The sequence below is a fragment of the Drosophila obscura genome, unplaced genomic scaffold, assembly GCF_018151105.1.
Source record: "Drosophila obscura isolate BZ-5 IFL unplaced genomic scaffold, ASM1815110v1 contig_187, whole genome shotgun sequence".
Classification (NCBI taxonomy): Eukaryota; Metazoa; Arthropoda; class Insecta; order Diptera; family Drosophilidae; genus Drosophila; species Drosophila obscura.
The window spans coordinates 530688-547323 of NW_024542775.1; the positions used below are offsets into that span (position 1 = coordinate 530688).

At 40.9% G+C, this 16636-nt stretch overlaps 2 protein-coding genes across 9 annotated transcripts in view; both read left to right on the plus strand.

The window, feature by feature from the left end:
• Positions 1–4310: 4310 nt before the first annotated feature.
• On the plus strand, positions 4311–9333 carry LOC121404186 (platelet binding protein GspB-like; the record flags this gene model as incomplete). Its single annotated transcript, XM_041593413.1, has 4 exons — positions 4311–4448; positions 5322–5455; positions 5524–6031; positions 6296–9333. Coding segments are annotated over exons 2-4 (3552 nt in total), but the record flags the coding sequence as incomplete, so codon positions are not given.
• Positions 9299–16636, plus strand: part of LOC111070847 (protein unc-13 homolog B) — a 31363-nt gene continuing 24025 nt past the window's right edge. For 3 of the 8 annotated variants that reach the window (XM_022361822.2, XM_022361824.2, XM_022361823.2), the window contains exon 1: positions 9299–11238. In XM_022361822.2, the coding sequence (XP_022217514.2) occupies positions 9337–11238 (1902 nt within the window). In that variant the 5' untranslated portion in view covers positions 9299–9336. Of the gene's footprint in view, positions 11239–14949; positions 15108–16199; positions 16626–16636 lie in introns of those variants that run through there. The other 5 variants (XM_041593412.1, XM_041593411.1, XM_022361819.2 and 2 more) reach the window with 3 other exon arrangements.

Genomic DNA, 16636 nt, shown 5'->3' on the forward strand with positions numbered 1-16636 from the left:
TTTGGTACCTGATCGCGTTCCTTTGTTCCCAATGGGCAGTTGAGTTCGCAACCTTCCAAAAGGTATTTTTTGTTAATTTTTTCCATATTTTAGGTTTAGTTAACGAATTTTAGCTCCAAAGTCTCTCCATAGATTTTAATGAGCGATACCTTAAACGACGCCAAATTAACGCACCTATACACAAAAAAATAGAGGACACAAGATATAATTTTTTTTCGACTTTTCCTGAGTTTTTAAAGTCAAAATTTCGTAAAAAATACCGCACAAAAATCATCATTTTTGCATTTCAATGCTTTATATTTCCCAGACGGTAAGCTGTAATCACAAAGTGTTTGGGCTTAACTTCTAGCTGTTTTAATTATCTTTTCACAATAGCAAAGTTCTTTACAACCAGACGTAAGATACTAAAGTTATGTGAAAAAAACTATCGCTACCTCTGAAAAAAGCTAAAAAAAAAAATACCAGACTTCAAAAATTCTTCAAAAAAAAGTTCTGCCATAGAAAAAAACCATAATTCTTTAAAAAATTTTAAATCCCCATATCTATCAGAAAAAGTCGGTTTGGATCCTTGAGGAAAAAAAAAGTTCGATTTTGTCGAGTAGTGTAATCACTACTCGACAATATATAACTTCTTCTTTATGCTGTGGACCAAAATTACCTTTTCTGATAGATTTCGGGACTTAAAAATTTTTGTAGTACTTTATTTTCTTTTTATGGTTTAATTTTTTTGACAGAAAACTAAAAACAAACGAGCGGAAAAACTGTGAAATGCGGGTATTTATCTAACCTATACAATATATTTTAGACGTAAGCGTAGAGCCTACAATTATAATTGCCGCATGCTCTTTCTCTGTGTCTTTTGGTGTCGCTCTTCGTAAAAGAGAGGAATTGATTTGTTTGTTAACACGGGGAAGGGGGACCTATTCGTGATCGCTCCATTTTGGTCGCACTTTAATGATCCTATCTAATCCGTGTTAATCAATCTGGTATATATACTGCTCTGAAAAAATAATAACTTTAAGGAAACTGTAAGCAAATTTTTAGAAATGGGAGACTTTTACTCTGGGAATACAAAAAAATCATATTTTTTGTGACGTTTTGAAGATATTTAAGGAACTTTATTGAAATTGATAAGACTAGGCGAAAAAAAAACACCACTTTTCAAAAATGGATTAAAAATTTAAAACTGTAACGAACCATGTTTCTAGCCATGGCCCGTCACAAACGGCGGAGTGTCAGCGCATCCACGCTGGTCGGCAACAATAATCAAACTGATATACACAGAGCCAACGAAGCACGGTTCTCCACAAATAGCGGTGCGTCAGCACTTAGGAAAATAAAATAGTCTTAAGCAACTCATGCAATTACTAAAATTAAGAACTCTCGATCAACAACTCTACCCATTCTGCATTATTTCGCAATCAGCAAAAACAAAAACAGCACAAAATTCTAGGCCACCCACTTTTTGGCGATTTTCGCAACCATTCGGCCTCAGGTCATCGACTTACCACTCAGCTATCACCTTCCCCGCTGCAGAGTTGGCAAACCCATTTCGAAGCCCAATTCGAAACTGCAGCCCGCACCTTCCGGGATGCAGTCTCATCAAAACCACACTGACCCACAATTATTGTCACCCAATAATCATAAGTAAGCAATAATTAATTATTTCCGGGTCTCAGGTGCGATCGCCAGCTGCATAAAAGGGCCAAGATCGGCCGAAAGAGCAGGCAGTCCATCAGCCCAAACACAAGACACTGCACTAGACAGTCACAAACCCAAGACGCTGCACTAGGCAGTCCATCAGACCACAGGCCAAGCAACAAGATCCGCGAGTAATCCATTGTAAATAAACCCACGAAGAAATTAATTAATAAAAATAACAACGCCAGCAAAGACACCAACCACGATTCTTGAAGTATTTTCGTCAGCAACACAACGCTCCCCCTGTCACCTACCTCTCTTTCGGTCAGACAAGGTCAGACACTCTGAACCTAAAAGTTCCAGCAATCTACAAATTTTCTTGTAGCGGACCCTGGACAGACTGATGCATATCCCAGCCTGAAATAGGAACCTTACAAAACATAAGCAATAAGTAACGAATGCATTAGTTACCCATTTTGAACTATTAAAACTAAATCTATATGCATAAATTAATATTTAGTACGGTGTCTTTTATTGGCAACAACAGCTGCGCAGCGTCTTGGCATGGAATCAACTGTCTCCATGATATTTACGTACTCGTGAATACGCACGCGTTTTAAATCATTTTATTAGAGCATCCTACCAATCGACCAACTTCCCTGTAAGGTTTTCCATCCAATATCAATTTTTCGATAGTGCTTTCCACGTCCCATTATAATTATTATTTTTAACTTTTATGATATAAACAGTGAATTCTTAGTAAAAACGAATGAACACGTGCATGCTACAAAGGCAATTCCGCGAAATACAGGGAATTCACCAAAAAAGGTCTAATGGTGCTATTTTTTTCGGTATACGGTTTATTACGGTTTTCTCGTATCCTTAAAAAAGCGGATAACACAGATTTTCGGAACGGACGGACAGACAGACATGGACTCTTCGAGTACCGGGTATACAAAGCATAGATCACAAAAAAACGGTCAACACTTTCGGGGTGTCTGAAAAAAACGTCTCATTTACGGACACATTGCGATGTAGACAGAAAAGACACGATCAAATCTGTCTTTGCTCATTTCGCTCAAGCAAAGATCCGATTTTGCAATTCTGTTTCATTACTGTTTTTCACAGAGCAACGACGCCACGAGCGAACGAAAGAGTGTCTTTTGCTCTCTAAGTGCGGAAAATCTGAATTCCTTGTTAGTGGTTAAGCTTAACTCTGTTTAATACAAAATTTACCTATATTCATATGTACCTACACAATAATATGCATGACCGATTTTCCAAATATTATTGTGAGACACGAGCGTGTCTCGGCTCAACCCGAAGATACGAAACAGATAACACAAGCGAAGAGACCAGAAGGAGCTTCACACGAAACAGTAATGAAAGAGTTAATTCTACATATGTATATCGGCTAGAAAATTTGGTTTTAATCTTGATCTTTTAATCTTTGATCTTGCGAGTTGGTCACCACCTTTCCACTAGAAAACATTCGTCAAATGACATTGACTCGCTGTAATATGTGTGTAACGCAGAGAAGGAAACGTTTCCGAAAAGCATATTTAATATTTTCTTGATCTGCATCAATACACCCTGTTTGTTACAAGTTTACATCAAAATTTCGCCCGCAAAATGAGCATTATCAAAGAGAATGACCACATCTACAAGAATGACGAATATGGATCAGATGGAATTATTATTATAGACAGAATGAAGAAATTAATTTTCAGTTGCCAACCCACCCTCTTCCATTGCTGCACTCCCAATTAATTCCCTCTACCTCGTGCGCCCTCTGGCGGAGGAGAGGTTTACTCTACATTGTAGATGTAGATGGCAGATGCAGAAACAAATGTAAATAATTAAAATATTTAGAAATTCCACATAAATCATAGCCTCATCATGTATATACATACCGACTGAGTACTGAGTATAAAAGTAGAGTCGCGGCGACAGAAGCGACTCCCAACGTTCCCTCTAGTTTAAAATTAAAATTTCTTAAATGGCTTCATTTAAAAATATTTAAAGCCTTAGAACTAAATATTTGGATCAAGATAGAAATTACGCTTGCTTCTGGCTTTTACACACGTCTACACAAAACTAATAATTCCCTATACTCTTTGAGTATCGGGTATGATAAGTCCCTAACGTGCTTGGTTTGACGGAAGCAGTGCGTAATATAATAACATATATCTGACCTAATGGGGTGGCGAGTAACGTACGAATGTCTAGCATGTAAAGGAATTCCATTACATCCTTTCACCAAGGGGGAAAGTATGCCCGACTAGTATACTTTCGAATTGGTACCAGGATGAGTCGCTTTGTATTTGCTATAGCTTCTTATTCTGGGGCGTTAATAGGTGCATTTGTACCAGATTTACCGTGATATGTGCATTGCACAGAGCATATTAAACACCGTGGTTGAAATCCCTTCCTGTGGAACCGCCACGTTAAATAAAGCTGAGAGATCAGGTTCAACTGTAGGGGCTCCAGGACCTAGTATGCCCATGCCTGTTCTGTTATCCATTTGGCATATCAGTTATGTGGCAACACTTCAGAGCTGACAGCTGTTGTAAAATTCTCTTCGAATAGCGTTGATATCTAAGCTCTCAGCTGCGCAACTGTCATTCTCTTGTTCTTTTGCGCATGTCCGGTGTGTTTTACTCAATACGAATTATACAATACAAAATAATCATTTTTCAGTTGCTCTGTACAAAGAAAAACGAAGTTACAAATAAATAAATTTCAAAATGGTGGGAAGATTTATTACTTAACGCATAAGCTAAAAAGCGCAAAAGCTTTTAAATAAGGTGCTTACAAATATTCTTAATGGTGCGCTTAACATGAAAAGTTTAGTCCAGCACAATTCAATGAAAATCAAAACCGCAAATGGTTCAATTTCAATCCATTGGAAATGAATGAATCAAATCAAATCTGAGAACTCTTCAAAAAATGCAATTAAATAAATACAAATCAATGGCCTATTACATGCAATATGTTCTAAAAACGTACTTACATACATAAACATATACATATACAAATATATATATATATATATATATATATATATGTACATATGTACATATGCAGATGAATAACAAAAACATAACTGGAACTGAATGTGAATAATGTGATTAAAATCTGTGGGTGTGCAGCCCAGCCTAGTGGTATGCTACGGAATAATCCACATACATACGTATTATGCATGCATGCATACATTTGTGTACATACATTTGTGCATGGGCCTGTGCCAATTGGAGTGCACTTGTTAAGTATATCCTATATGTATGTACTGTACATATACACGGAAAGGGTATGCCAAGTGTATTTTGTGTTACTTATCGTATGGTTCAGTTCATGATGATCAACTACTTAAATACAAATGCAAGTGCCAATACAAATGCAAATGAGAATGCAAATACAAATACTAATGCACATATAGCGTGTAATGTGTGTGTGGTGGTTAGTAAAGTGTAAAAAACAAAGCAAATCGTGGAAATGTTTCGGTAATCGACATCTAAACTAGACTAATCAGTACATACATATGTATGTACATATATGTATCTATGTATTTATGTATTTTTGTACGTATGCATGTATGAATGTGTTTATGAATGGACCTATCTTTATACAATAGTCCTTTGATATTTAATAAAGGTATTTCCATCGTAATATATCCATAGGTATTTATGTGTATTTTCTGGTGCTAGGGCGACGCTACAATGCCACCCAGTTATAGGATCAGTTTTGAGCAGAGACTTTCGGAAAACGGAACCAGATCACTCTTGTGGGAGCAAACAAACCTTAAAATATGACGGTAAAGTACAGAACAGAGCAGACCCAAAATGATGGCATACAAATTATAATCGGATTGATTTATTTCAGCATTATGTACCGCACGACTACTTCTATAATGAAACAAATGATGCCTTATCAACAAACAGTCGTCAAGCAAACAACAGCAATAATCCCTATAGAGCAAATGACAACTCAGAGTACTACGATGAGTACAGTGATCTAAGAAACCCACTAAGCCAACCACTAGGTTATGGTAGCGAGCGGATTTGGACCAGTGGGACAGAACTTACACATGTAGATAGCAGCTATAATAACGATTATGTAGATTACTATGGTAAGGAAGACCACAAGCAAGGTGTGAAAGGAGGAGCTGGAGATACCGACAACTGGGATGGAAATAATACGGTTATCACAGCTGAATATGGCTTTGGATATGGAAATCAAAAATGTACCTCAACTAAATTATTGCCTTTGCTGCCGGCCAATCAAAATGATAGTAGTAACGGTGCCGCTAACGGGGGCCCGTCGGTTCGCGGGGCCATTGGAATGGATATGGAGTTGGATCTGGATCTGGATGTGGATGTGGATGTGGAAGGTATGTATATGTACCCGCAGAGAGAGACCACCAGACACCATGGTGCCTGCTTGCCCCATGCACATGACAATGATAGTGCAATAGACCATGGTTCGGGCGCCTTCCATAATGTCTACGAAAACAACCTTAACGGACATACTGGCTATGCAGAAACATTTGAAGATAGTAGGGCGACAGCAGCACCATTGCGTGTCTTGCCGAGAATACGAGCACGACCAGCGCAGCGCTCAAGTTTAAGTCAACATTTATTTGATTTAAATGCAGATTCGACATACGAAGAAGATCCGTCTGTGGGTGGCCTAGCCATGACATCACTATGTATGGCCCCACCTGTAGTGGCCACTGGGACCAGTACGTACGACGCATTCGGACAAATGGCAAGGCCGTACACCTCTATGTTGCCCTTAGACTACAGTGAATACCAGGAGAGCAACTACAATGCTGACAGTCTGTCAACGTACAGCGATACACCGCCAACCACGAGTACTAGTGCACAACATAGATTACAGCAGCAGCGTAAAATTTCCCTGATGATGGCAATGACAACGGCGTCTGTAATAGCATCTGGTGAGACTAGAGTGCCAGTTCAGAACTCTAGTAAAACAGAGGAGCGAACTACAACTACGGAGTCTCTACTAGGCGCCAGTACTAGTGCTAGTACCAATACCAGCACCAGCACCAGCAGCAGTACCAATGCCACTGCAATAGCTTCAGGATGGTGGTCAGAGTCAAAGTTCTGCAGTGGGGAAGTTCTTACTAGTGCTCCCATCGCTGCTATGACGATGACATCGACGACAACTAGAAAATTGCCAAAACTTCTACCAACGCCACAGTACAAATCATCAACATTGTATACAACCGCCACCTTAGCCTCAGATGAAACATCAGGTTCAGGTTCCTCATTACAATCTTCAGCAGCAATCGCAGAGAAAAATCATCGTCCGAAGCAGCTCCCAAAGTTGCCAACTTCCCAAGTCCAGGCCAAAAAGCATTCCAAGATACTTCCTAATTTAAACCCGTCGACTGCTCCTGCATCAGTGGCAGTGGCAGTGGCATCATTACCATTTAGTTCTTTAGACAATACATCAGCCTCTCGCTCATCACCCGAAACTGAAACTGAAACGGAACGCTCATCGATGCTTACAACCACCAATTTACTAAGCCACACAAGCCAAGCCCCGCTACCTTATTATGCCTTTCTTAGCAAGGATCAGGAACCTAATGAAGTAGATGTGACACAGTCCCAAAACGATATGGTGCTGACATCATGGCCACTATCACCCGCAGTACCCGCTGTAACCGCAGTACCCGCAGTACCCTTAGAACCCCATCCCTGTCCGTCAATGGAGCTTCCTTTCACTGCTGGTCCGAAGGTGCAAATGCAAATGCAGATGCAGATGTCGCCAATGGCCAACACTCCTGAAAAAGAATCGACTGATTCTTATATGAAACTGAAAATGGAGCCATCATTCATAAGACCAGTGACGAGCTCAGAGATTTCAGCTGCGTCCATGAAGGAAACATCCACCCACATTAGCGAGCCCGATGCAGCCATTTTTGACATATCTGAATATCTAAAGCCTTATACATTAGATACAATTAGTTATTCCAAAGAGCATCAAGAAGAAGATCATATCACCATTGCTTTCAGCACCACCAAAACAAAAGATTCCTCATACGCCAGTGAAAATCTCAAAAATAATGATTTCTTTGATTCATTCAACCTATCTGGGACATCATTGGACGCATCCATTCCATCTTCTGTGGCGAGGAATAGCTCCGTCAATTATCAAGCAGCTCAGCCTCAGGCTGAGCCTGCAGACCCGACTATAACGCCACCACAACCGATTAAATCAAATTTGAGTGACTCACCCTCACCCCTCTACACATATTCGCATTTATTCAGCAAACCGACCGAGACTACCAGATTAGTAGAACATGCAACCGAAGCAATATCCCCAACGAAAAATTATTCTCACGACATATTCACAACTACGAACTGTAGTCACAGTCACAGTCACAGTCAGAGTCAGAGTCTCAGCCACTCTGACGATGTGTTCACAAAAACTGTTTTTGCATCTAGTTCTGCAGTGAGGCCAATTATCACTAGCCGCGAAGCTTCAGCTTCGGCTTCACCTTCTCCATCAACGTTAACGTTAACGCTAACTTCGACCTCATCAACAGCTCCAATATTATCCTACACCGATTATATGAAGAAATTTGAGTTGCCCGAACTGCCGCAACCCCTTCTGGAGATTGGTAGCAGCAGCTCCCCTATCAGTGCCACTGCAACTGGAACTGGAACTGAGGCCAATCTTTCAGTGGCTGCCGATGTCATTGTTTCGACTGAAAATACAGAATTTGAAATTATAAAAACGGTCACAAGCTCAAGCACAAGCACAAGCATAAGCATAAGCACGCTTCCATCGCAGTCTTATTTGACCGAATTTACAGCTCCTAATTTTTACACTTATAAGGAGTGCAGTTTTCCTGTTGCTTGCCAGGAGTCGGACACAGATTTTGTAATATCGGGAGCTGTCGCAAGAATTGACGATTCGGACAATGCAATAACGTTAGCACCCACTGCCACCACAGAATGTTCAGTAGACACTCAATTTCGACGTATCATTGGCTTCGAGCCAGCGGAACCATCCGAGCCATCGGAGCCATCGGTGTCCATAGCTACTGAGTTTGATGATACCTTTTACGATAGTTTCAATGTCGATCTAACAGTACTGACTGCCTCCATATCCCATATTGAGAGTGAAACCTGCTCAACTGCCGCGCCAAAGTCAAACCAGCCAAGCCAGTCAAACAAGGCAGAGAACAGCTTATTAATGGCCATCGGGGAAGAGAGGGACACTTCTGTAAACAAGACCAATGAAAAGGTGGATCCCGTTGGCTTAACTGAACCAAACCAGAGCCTGAATTCGGGTCAGGGTGGATATTATAAGCCTGTCCACAAGTCACCTACGCCAGCGCAACAAAAGGCCAAAGTGGTTGCCTCAGCGGCAACGAGTGTGCTAGGGGGGCTTTCCAAGGGTCTCAAGGGGGGACTGGACGGCGTGTTTAGTGGTGTCAGCTCAACCGTGGAAGCAACACAGCAACAGACTAGTACAACCAGTAAAAAGGGTTTTGGATTTGGCCTGGCATCCAAGCTTGTGCCGAGTGTAGGTGGGTTGCTCTCTAGCGCCAGCTCCAGCTCTAGCTTCAGCTCCAGCAAGCAAACACAACAGGAGACAGGTGCAACTACTGCCTTACCAACGACCACAACAGCAAACGTTTCGGATGTTAGTGCTGGCATTATGGGAGCTAACTTTGAAGAGAATCTTTACGAGTATAAACTTGGGGAGCCATACACATACACAGCCGACAGTGGGACGCTAACCCCCATAAATGAGTCCCACGTTTACAACAATGCAGTCGTCGCACCCAGCTCAACAACATATGCAAGTCCTGGCTATGATTATGTGGAAAGCTATGACGGGTTCAACTCGACTCATGAAGTGCTGAGCGGGGCAATGCTGGACCAGGATGATGAGTATGGCTTCACGGAACATCCCTATTCGTACCCAACATCAGTCGAAGGCAACAACAGCGACGTTAGCTACGGCTACAACGAGCCATACAAAGACATTCCCGGTGATATGAAGCCCGGAATAGCGTCCGAAGCGTTTCATTATTTGGCTTCAAAATCAAAAGTCTCCGAGTCCGCTGGTACCCCATCCCATCCCCTTGAGGCACCGACTAAAACAAGTGTATCTTCCGGTACGACTGGCAGTGGCGGAATGTTTGGATCTATTTTCGGAAAGGCTGCGGCCGCTGTGCAATCAGCAACCCAGGCAGTTAATCAAGGCGCCTCTTCGGTGGCATTAGCTGTAACACAAAAACCGTCAGTGCCACCTTCAGCGGCACGTACCAATAACATGGGTGACGTGTCTGCTATGTCCTCGCCCGGTGCAATCAAGCCGTCGAAGACTGAAATGGGACTGAAGTCCGCAGGGTTTGATGCAATCGTGAACAACGATTACAACAACCAGCTGACTAATCAGGAGCTACTGTCGAGCCATTACTCAAATACTGGCGATGACTACGAGAACAGTAACATCAAAATGCATGAGTTCAGCCCTGACGATAGCAAGTTATTCGCCAACTTCTATTCGAATGGCAATCAAGGCCAGCGTGAAGATATGGCAAGAGCAGACCAATCCCAAATGGTTGCAAATGGGGCAAAAATATTGCCGACGGTACCGGTACCGGGGGCGGTGCCGCCAGCAGGATCCACCGGCAAAAAACTGCCCACCATCAATGGTAAGTCGGGGCTGTTAATCAAACAAATGCCCACTGAGATCTTTGATGATGAATCAGATATAGATGATATGGATATAGCGATCGGCAAAGAACCGAGTTATTGCATTGATAGTGAGCAGGGTGATTACTACATGGGTCATCAGCAGACGACACCGTCAAGCCAGCCGAACGGTTATTATGAACACGTCAACTGTGGCTATGACTATCGGGAGGACTACTTTAATGAGGAGGATGAATATAAATATCTAGAACAGCAGAGACAGCAAGAGCAACAACAACAGCAGCCTAGAAGCAGCGGCAGCGGCAGCAAAAGACAGCAGCACCAGACCAAAATGATGCTATCGAACAATCAATCATCACTAGATTTCATTGACGAAGGACAGGACGATGACTTTCTTTACGAACACTACCAAAGTGAAGAAGACAGTGGCAATTATCTAGATGAAAGCTCCAGCGGGAGCGTTGGTATCGTCGAAGGGAGCAAGGCTAATAAAATCGACCTTGCTGGCGTCGGAGCTCGAAAAGACACCACCGAAGAGGTTATTAATCAGATAAAGACAGACAAATTCAAGCCGGAATATATTTCGTTGCAACTGACGCCAACACATCATCCGGTTCAAAAGCAGGACAGCATTCTTCAAGATTCGGAATCCAATTTAGTTGACTGTGCGGCGGAACAAATGTCACCCGACCTTGTCACTGGAGAGGAAGACATAAACGATCAGCTGGCCGAACTCGCCGACTTAAAAAGACTGAAGTCCCTGAAGAAGAAGCCACTCATGCGGGGTGAAACAGAGGAAGTGGTCGGTGGCCACATGCAAGTGATTCGACAGGCCGAAGTAACAGCTCGGCAACGCTGGCATTGGGCTTACAACAAGATTATCATGCAGCTCAATGTAAGTAAAACTTATTCAACAATATTTAGTAAACATTTTTGGCATCTTTTTTTGTTTACCAATTATAAATAGTAATTATAATTAGTTGCCCCACCGGTTGGCTGCCTTGCCAGTCAGCAGTTCCATACGTTCTCCATTGCAGATGTGGGTTTATGGTAATTGTATATGACTTTTATGCCCGATACTCAAGGTGTGAATATATATGTACACACATATACATATATGTATTTCTGTCCGTCTGTACGTCTGGTACGTCCGTCCTCTCTCATGACAAGTGCGAGCAAAATTGAGGGAGATCGCGTAGAGAACTGACTAAGTTCCGCGGCCCTTCCCATGCCGCGGCTCACGACGCTTCCGCTCCTTTTGTTAATAATGATCTGCTATCTTAAGACTCACACTGGGTACAAATGTATGCAAAGGTGTGGGTACATTTGGTATATTTGGGGTGGCAAATATATAAACAAAAAATTAATTAAAGTAATTTTGAAAAAAACGTCTATATCAAAGATATCATATGCAGATCAGCTTAATAATTCACATTTTAAGTTAATGTATGATTTGATAGATACAGGAATATATTATACTTGTATAAGTAGTCGGTAGACAGGGATATGACGTTGGAGCTGGAAATATGTATCTTGTTTTGTGTTCAACGGTGCAAAGGGTCCACCACAGGCTTTTCACTGTCGCAGTGGTAGCATGTGAGCAAAAGCGCCCGCACTCTTCGTAATTTATTCGTAGTGTGGTGTAGGGTAGGGGAGGGTAGGGTAGCGTAGCGTAGCGTAGCGTAGCGTAGCGTAACCTGTATTGATAATGGAGCCACACGTCGTTGGTTGAGGGCTGAGGTTGCACCGTTTGTGTGTCATGCCAAACGCCAAGAGCAGACGCCCACATGAGGCCATTACAAATAACACTGATAGCGCAGTTGAGGTGGACAAATTTAGTAATGACGGCCTTCACAGTTCTGCGCTACACTTCGAACGCGCTGTACGAACTTCAGTCAACATGATACGAGTATGTTGCTCAAACCACACCAACATGAGTCCATCCGTGGCGGAACGTACCCGCAAGTTAAGCATACTCCTCCAATATCAAAGTAAAGCGTCACACGTAAGTCTCTCCCGTGAATATACGAGTACTTTAACCTGTACATATACAGGGATATTTAATGGATGCGCTCAAACCAATTTGTATTTGGATTGTCCATCGAGAAACACGCCATAAACTAGAACGATGCTGAGCATAATATTTAATATTTACTGTATTTGCATTCAAAATTTCAAATCTGTATTGAGATTTTACGTTCAAATAGATTTCTCTGGTCGCGTATTTATTTAAGAGTTAGGAAAGACTTTTACCTTACACCTTACAAATTTGGAAATAGGCTTTCGAAATGGCTGCTCTTCTGGTTGACTATCTTTAACGAGTAGGACAACATTTTGTAGCTTAAGGATGGAAGTAATAAAGTACATTTTATTCATGCCAAAAGCTTAATCAGAAAAATCACAATCAGTTACCTCTTCGATGGTGATTTTCGGTTCCGAACGATTATATATAGCTTCAAAGTCTAAAGCACATTTGACTAGGCATTCACCAGACAATACGTATATGCTTCGCCACAATCATTTTGGTAGTTGCGCCAATACCCCTCCCATGGGAAGTTGCAAAACAGTTCGAGTAGATTTTTATTTCGAATTTTTATTCTTTTGAGCCTTGGTTATTTTGATGTATCTAGAGCAATCATATATGTACATATGTGATCAGGGAAATTTTGCAGCCTGTTTGTTTTATTCACAGTCTGCAAAATTTCGAGATGACTAAGAGACGATCCCTTCTGTGCGTGGCATGCCAAGTTTATGTGCCGAAAATAAAATATCGGACGACGACCTCAAACTATTTGATATAATAAATAGAAATATATAGAGATAGAGATAGATAGGCTAACCAACATAAGCGTTGCAAACCCTTTTAATGATGGTAATGTTATGATGACCTCTGCTGTGCTGCGGTTTAGATAACACTAGTCAACACGATTTTTCCTCAAGGAACAAAACGAACTTTTTCTTAAAGATTTGGGGCTTAGAAAGAAGAAGAAGAATCTTTTAAAGAATTTTTGAAGTCTGGTATTTTTTTTTAAGCTTTTTTCAGAGGTAGCGCTTGTTTTTTTCACATAAGTCTAGTATCTTACGTCTGGTTGTAAAGAATTTTGCTATTTTGAAAAGATATTTAAAACAGCTAGAAGTTAAGCCCAAACACTTTGTGATTTCAGCTTACCGTCTGGGAAATATAAAGCATTGAAATGCAAAAATGATGATTTTTGTGCGGTATTTTTTACGAAATTTTGACATTAAAAACTCAGGAAAAGTCGAAAAAAAATTATATCCGGTGTCCTCTATCTTTTTGTGTATAGGTGCATTAATTTAACATCGTTTAAGGTATCGTTCAAATCTATGGAGAGACTTTGGAGCTAAAATTCGTTAACCAAACCTAAAAAATGAAAAAAATGAACAAAATATACCTTTTGGAAGGCTGCGGGCCCAATTGCCAATCGGGAATTGCGATCGCGATCAGGTACCAAATGTACAACCCTTTTTCCTTTGCTTTGTTCCCAATTGGCAGTTGAGCGATACCTTAAACGATGTAAATTAATGCACCTATACAAAAAAAAAATAGAGGACACAGGATATAATTTTTTTTCGACTTTTCCTGAGTTTTTAATGTCAAAATTTCGTAAAAAATACCGCACAAAAATCATCATTTTTACATTTCAATGCTTTATATTTCCCAGACGGTAAGCTGAAATCACAAAGTGTTTGGGCTTAACTTCTAGCTGTTTTAAATATCTTTTCAAAATAGCAAAATTCTTTACAGCCAGACGTAAGATACTAGACTTATGTGAAAAAAACAAGCGCTACCTCTGAAAAAAGCTTCAAAAAAATACCAGACTTCAAAAATTCTTAAAACAAAAAAGTTCTGCCATAGAAAAAAAACCATAATTCTTTAAACAATTTTAAAGCCCCATATCTATCAGAAAAAGTCGGTTTGGATCCTTGAGGAAAAAAAAAGTTCGATTTTGTCGAGTAGTGTAATCATGGGTTTGTTCCTGGCGCCATCTATTGTTCAGCTTTCGCCAAGCCTGAGGTTTTCATCACAGTAGAGGTACAGTCGATTGAAAAGCAGGTTAGGCCAGGCTAATAAGCACACTTTAACTTTAATCAGAGGTAACTAGACTCCCCGCTAGTACTTTCTAGCTTATCATTGTGGATACGATACGGATTTATGTGGTATGTATGTTCATTTAGGAAGGGAAACGCAACAACTTCCCGACTAGACTAGGCCAAACTGGTGTTGAGCATGTCATGCGCAGTAGACACTTCTACCTTTTTCTCATTCTCATTCTCATTCTGATTCTGTGTCTGATTCTCATTCTCTCGCTGTTGCTGTTGCTGCTGCTGCTGCTGTTGCTGCTGCTGTTGCTGCTGCTGTCAGACTCGCTCTCTGAGCATGTGTGCCTGCGCCAGTATACACAAGTATTTTGACATTTTGGCTCTCGCATGTGCACTAAAACACAAGTTCTAAGGGTGTCTCGCACACACTTGCAGGGGAGTGTACGTGCGTGTGCGTGTGCTCGCACACAAGCTCAGTTAGTAGCAGTAACTCCATCCCATCGATAAGGTGAACTGAAATGCCCAACACAGAACAATTTACAAAGTTGTAGTACACATTTCAACGCTTTTCAATTCGCATCGGAACACACAAGTTTGTGCGCAGTAAATTGCTTTTCCCCATCTGAAGTGTGTGCTGTGCTGTGCTGTGTGCTGGGACAAACGGCATTAAAATCCGAATTTTATTGGAATAATTCGAAATAGGTATTCGCTGGCACCCAACTTCACCCAACTGACATGCAACAATAGGATAGGATACAAGTAACCACAACGGCAACGGCAACGGCAACGATATGCGTATACAGAATTTTGTGCAAAAGATGAATTGAGTCAGATACACATGTACAAGACTCGGCAAAGAGTACCAAGACTTCTTTTCTCCGCTGAAAACTCCATAAAAATAGTCTGCCATGGCCATAGACATTGTATTCATAAAACTAGTTTTGAAAATTACCAAAAAGTTTTGTTGAGTATTTCTGCTTGCGCCCACAACAATATTAGTACGATAGTGTAAATTCTTCTGTGCAGTGCCCCTTTATTAGAGCTTCGAATGGCCTATTCAGAGGAGGCGCCTTTAGAACTTGTACTTCCAATTAGAGTTGGGTTGCTCATGAGTGAGTGAACAAAAATGAGCTGTTCACTTCACTGAGTGAACTGAACATGCTCACTCAATTTTTGTTCAGTTGTTCACTTGTTCAGTTGTTCACTCAGTTGTTCACTTGTTCAGTTGCTCACTCAGTTGTTCACTTGTTCAGTTGTTCACTCACTTGTTCAGTTGTTCCCTGTTGACTCACTTGTTCAGTTGTTCCCTGTTCAAGATTACTCTGCGATACACAAGACAAAATTACTTTTAGCCATATGACATTAGACTTAGACAATTTTGCTGCGTATAGAGGGATTCTTACTTTTATGTATTGTTATTCGATATTCTTTAATATTTGGGTGGGGGGTTTTGCTAAACATACTTATTCATACATATGTACATCTATTTGTATGTATTTCGAATGAACCACAAAAATAAACTGGGGAAAATTAACAAATGTTTGAAAAACAAAGCATTGAACTGAGTGAACCACTGAACAGGGAACAACTGAACAACTGAATGAACAACTGAACAAGTGAACAACTGAGTGAGCAAGTGAACAACTGAGTGAACAAATGAGCAACTGAGCAAAGTGAGCGAGTTGTTCACTCACTTAAAAGTGAGCAACTGAACTTGTTCAGTAAAGTGAACACTCTTTACCCAACTCTACTTCCAATCCCCAGCGGGCGACAAGCAACAATATTGGTCGTGTGAGTCCTTCAACACGGTCAACCGTTTTACACTAGAAAGGCCGCAAACTGCCGCATACGAGTATTCAGAAGGGAAATACTTGAGTTTCTGTACACTCTTGCATTTAATTCTACCTATACTCGTACTGTCCCGTCCCGTCCTGTCCGTCCCCTTCCGTCCCATATTTGTGTTCGAATACACACAGTATGACTCCAATATAATCCAATCAAATTCGATCCGATCCAACATACTTTAACCTTACTAAGAATGGCAGAGTGAAAACTTATGTAGGTGATTTCAAGTGAACTCAATCGCACAGCTCTGGCAGAGTATTTACATTATTAAGTATGTATGTGTGTATGTATCTATATGAATTACTGTCCAAATATCGTAGATCTGTATATGGATATAAGCTCTCAGCTAAGTCGACTTTGAATTCTGGACTCAACGTATGTATAAT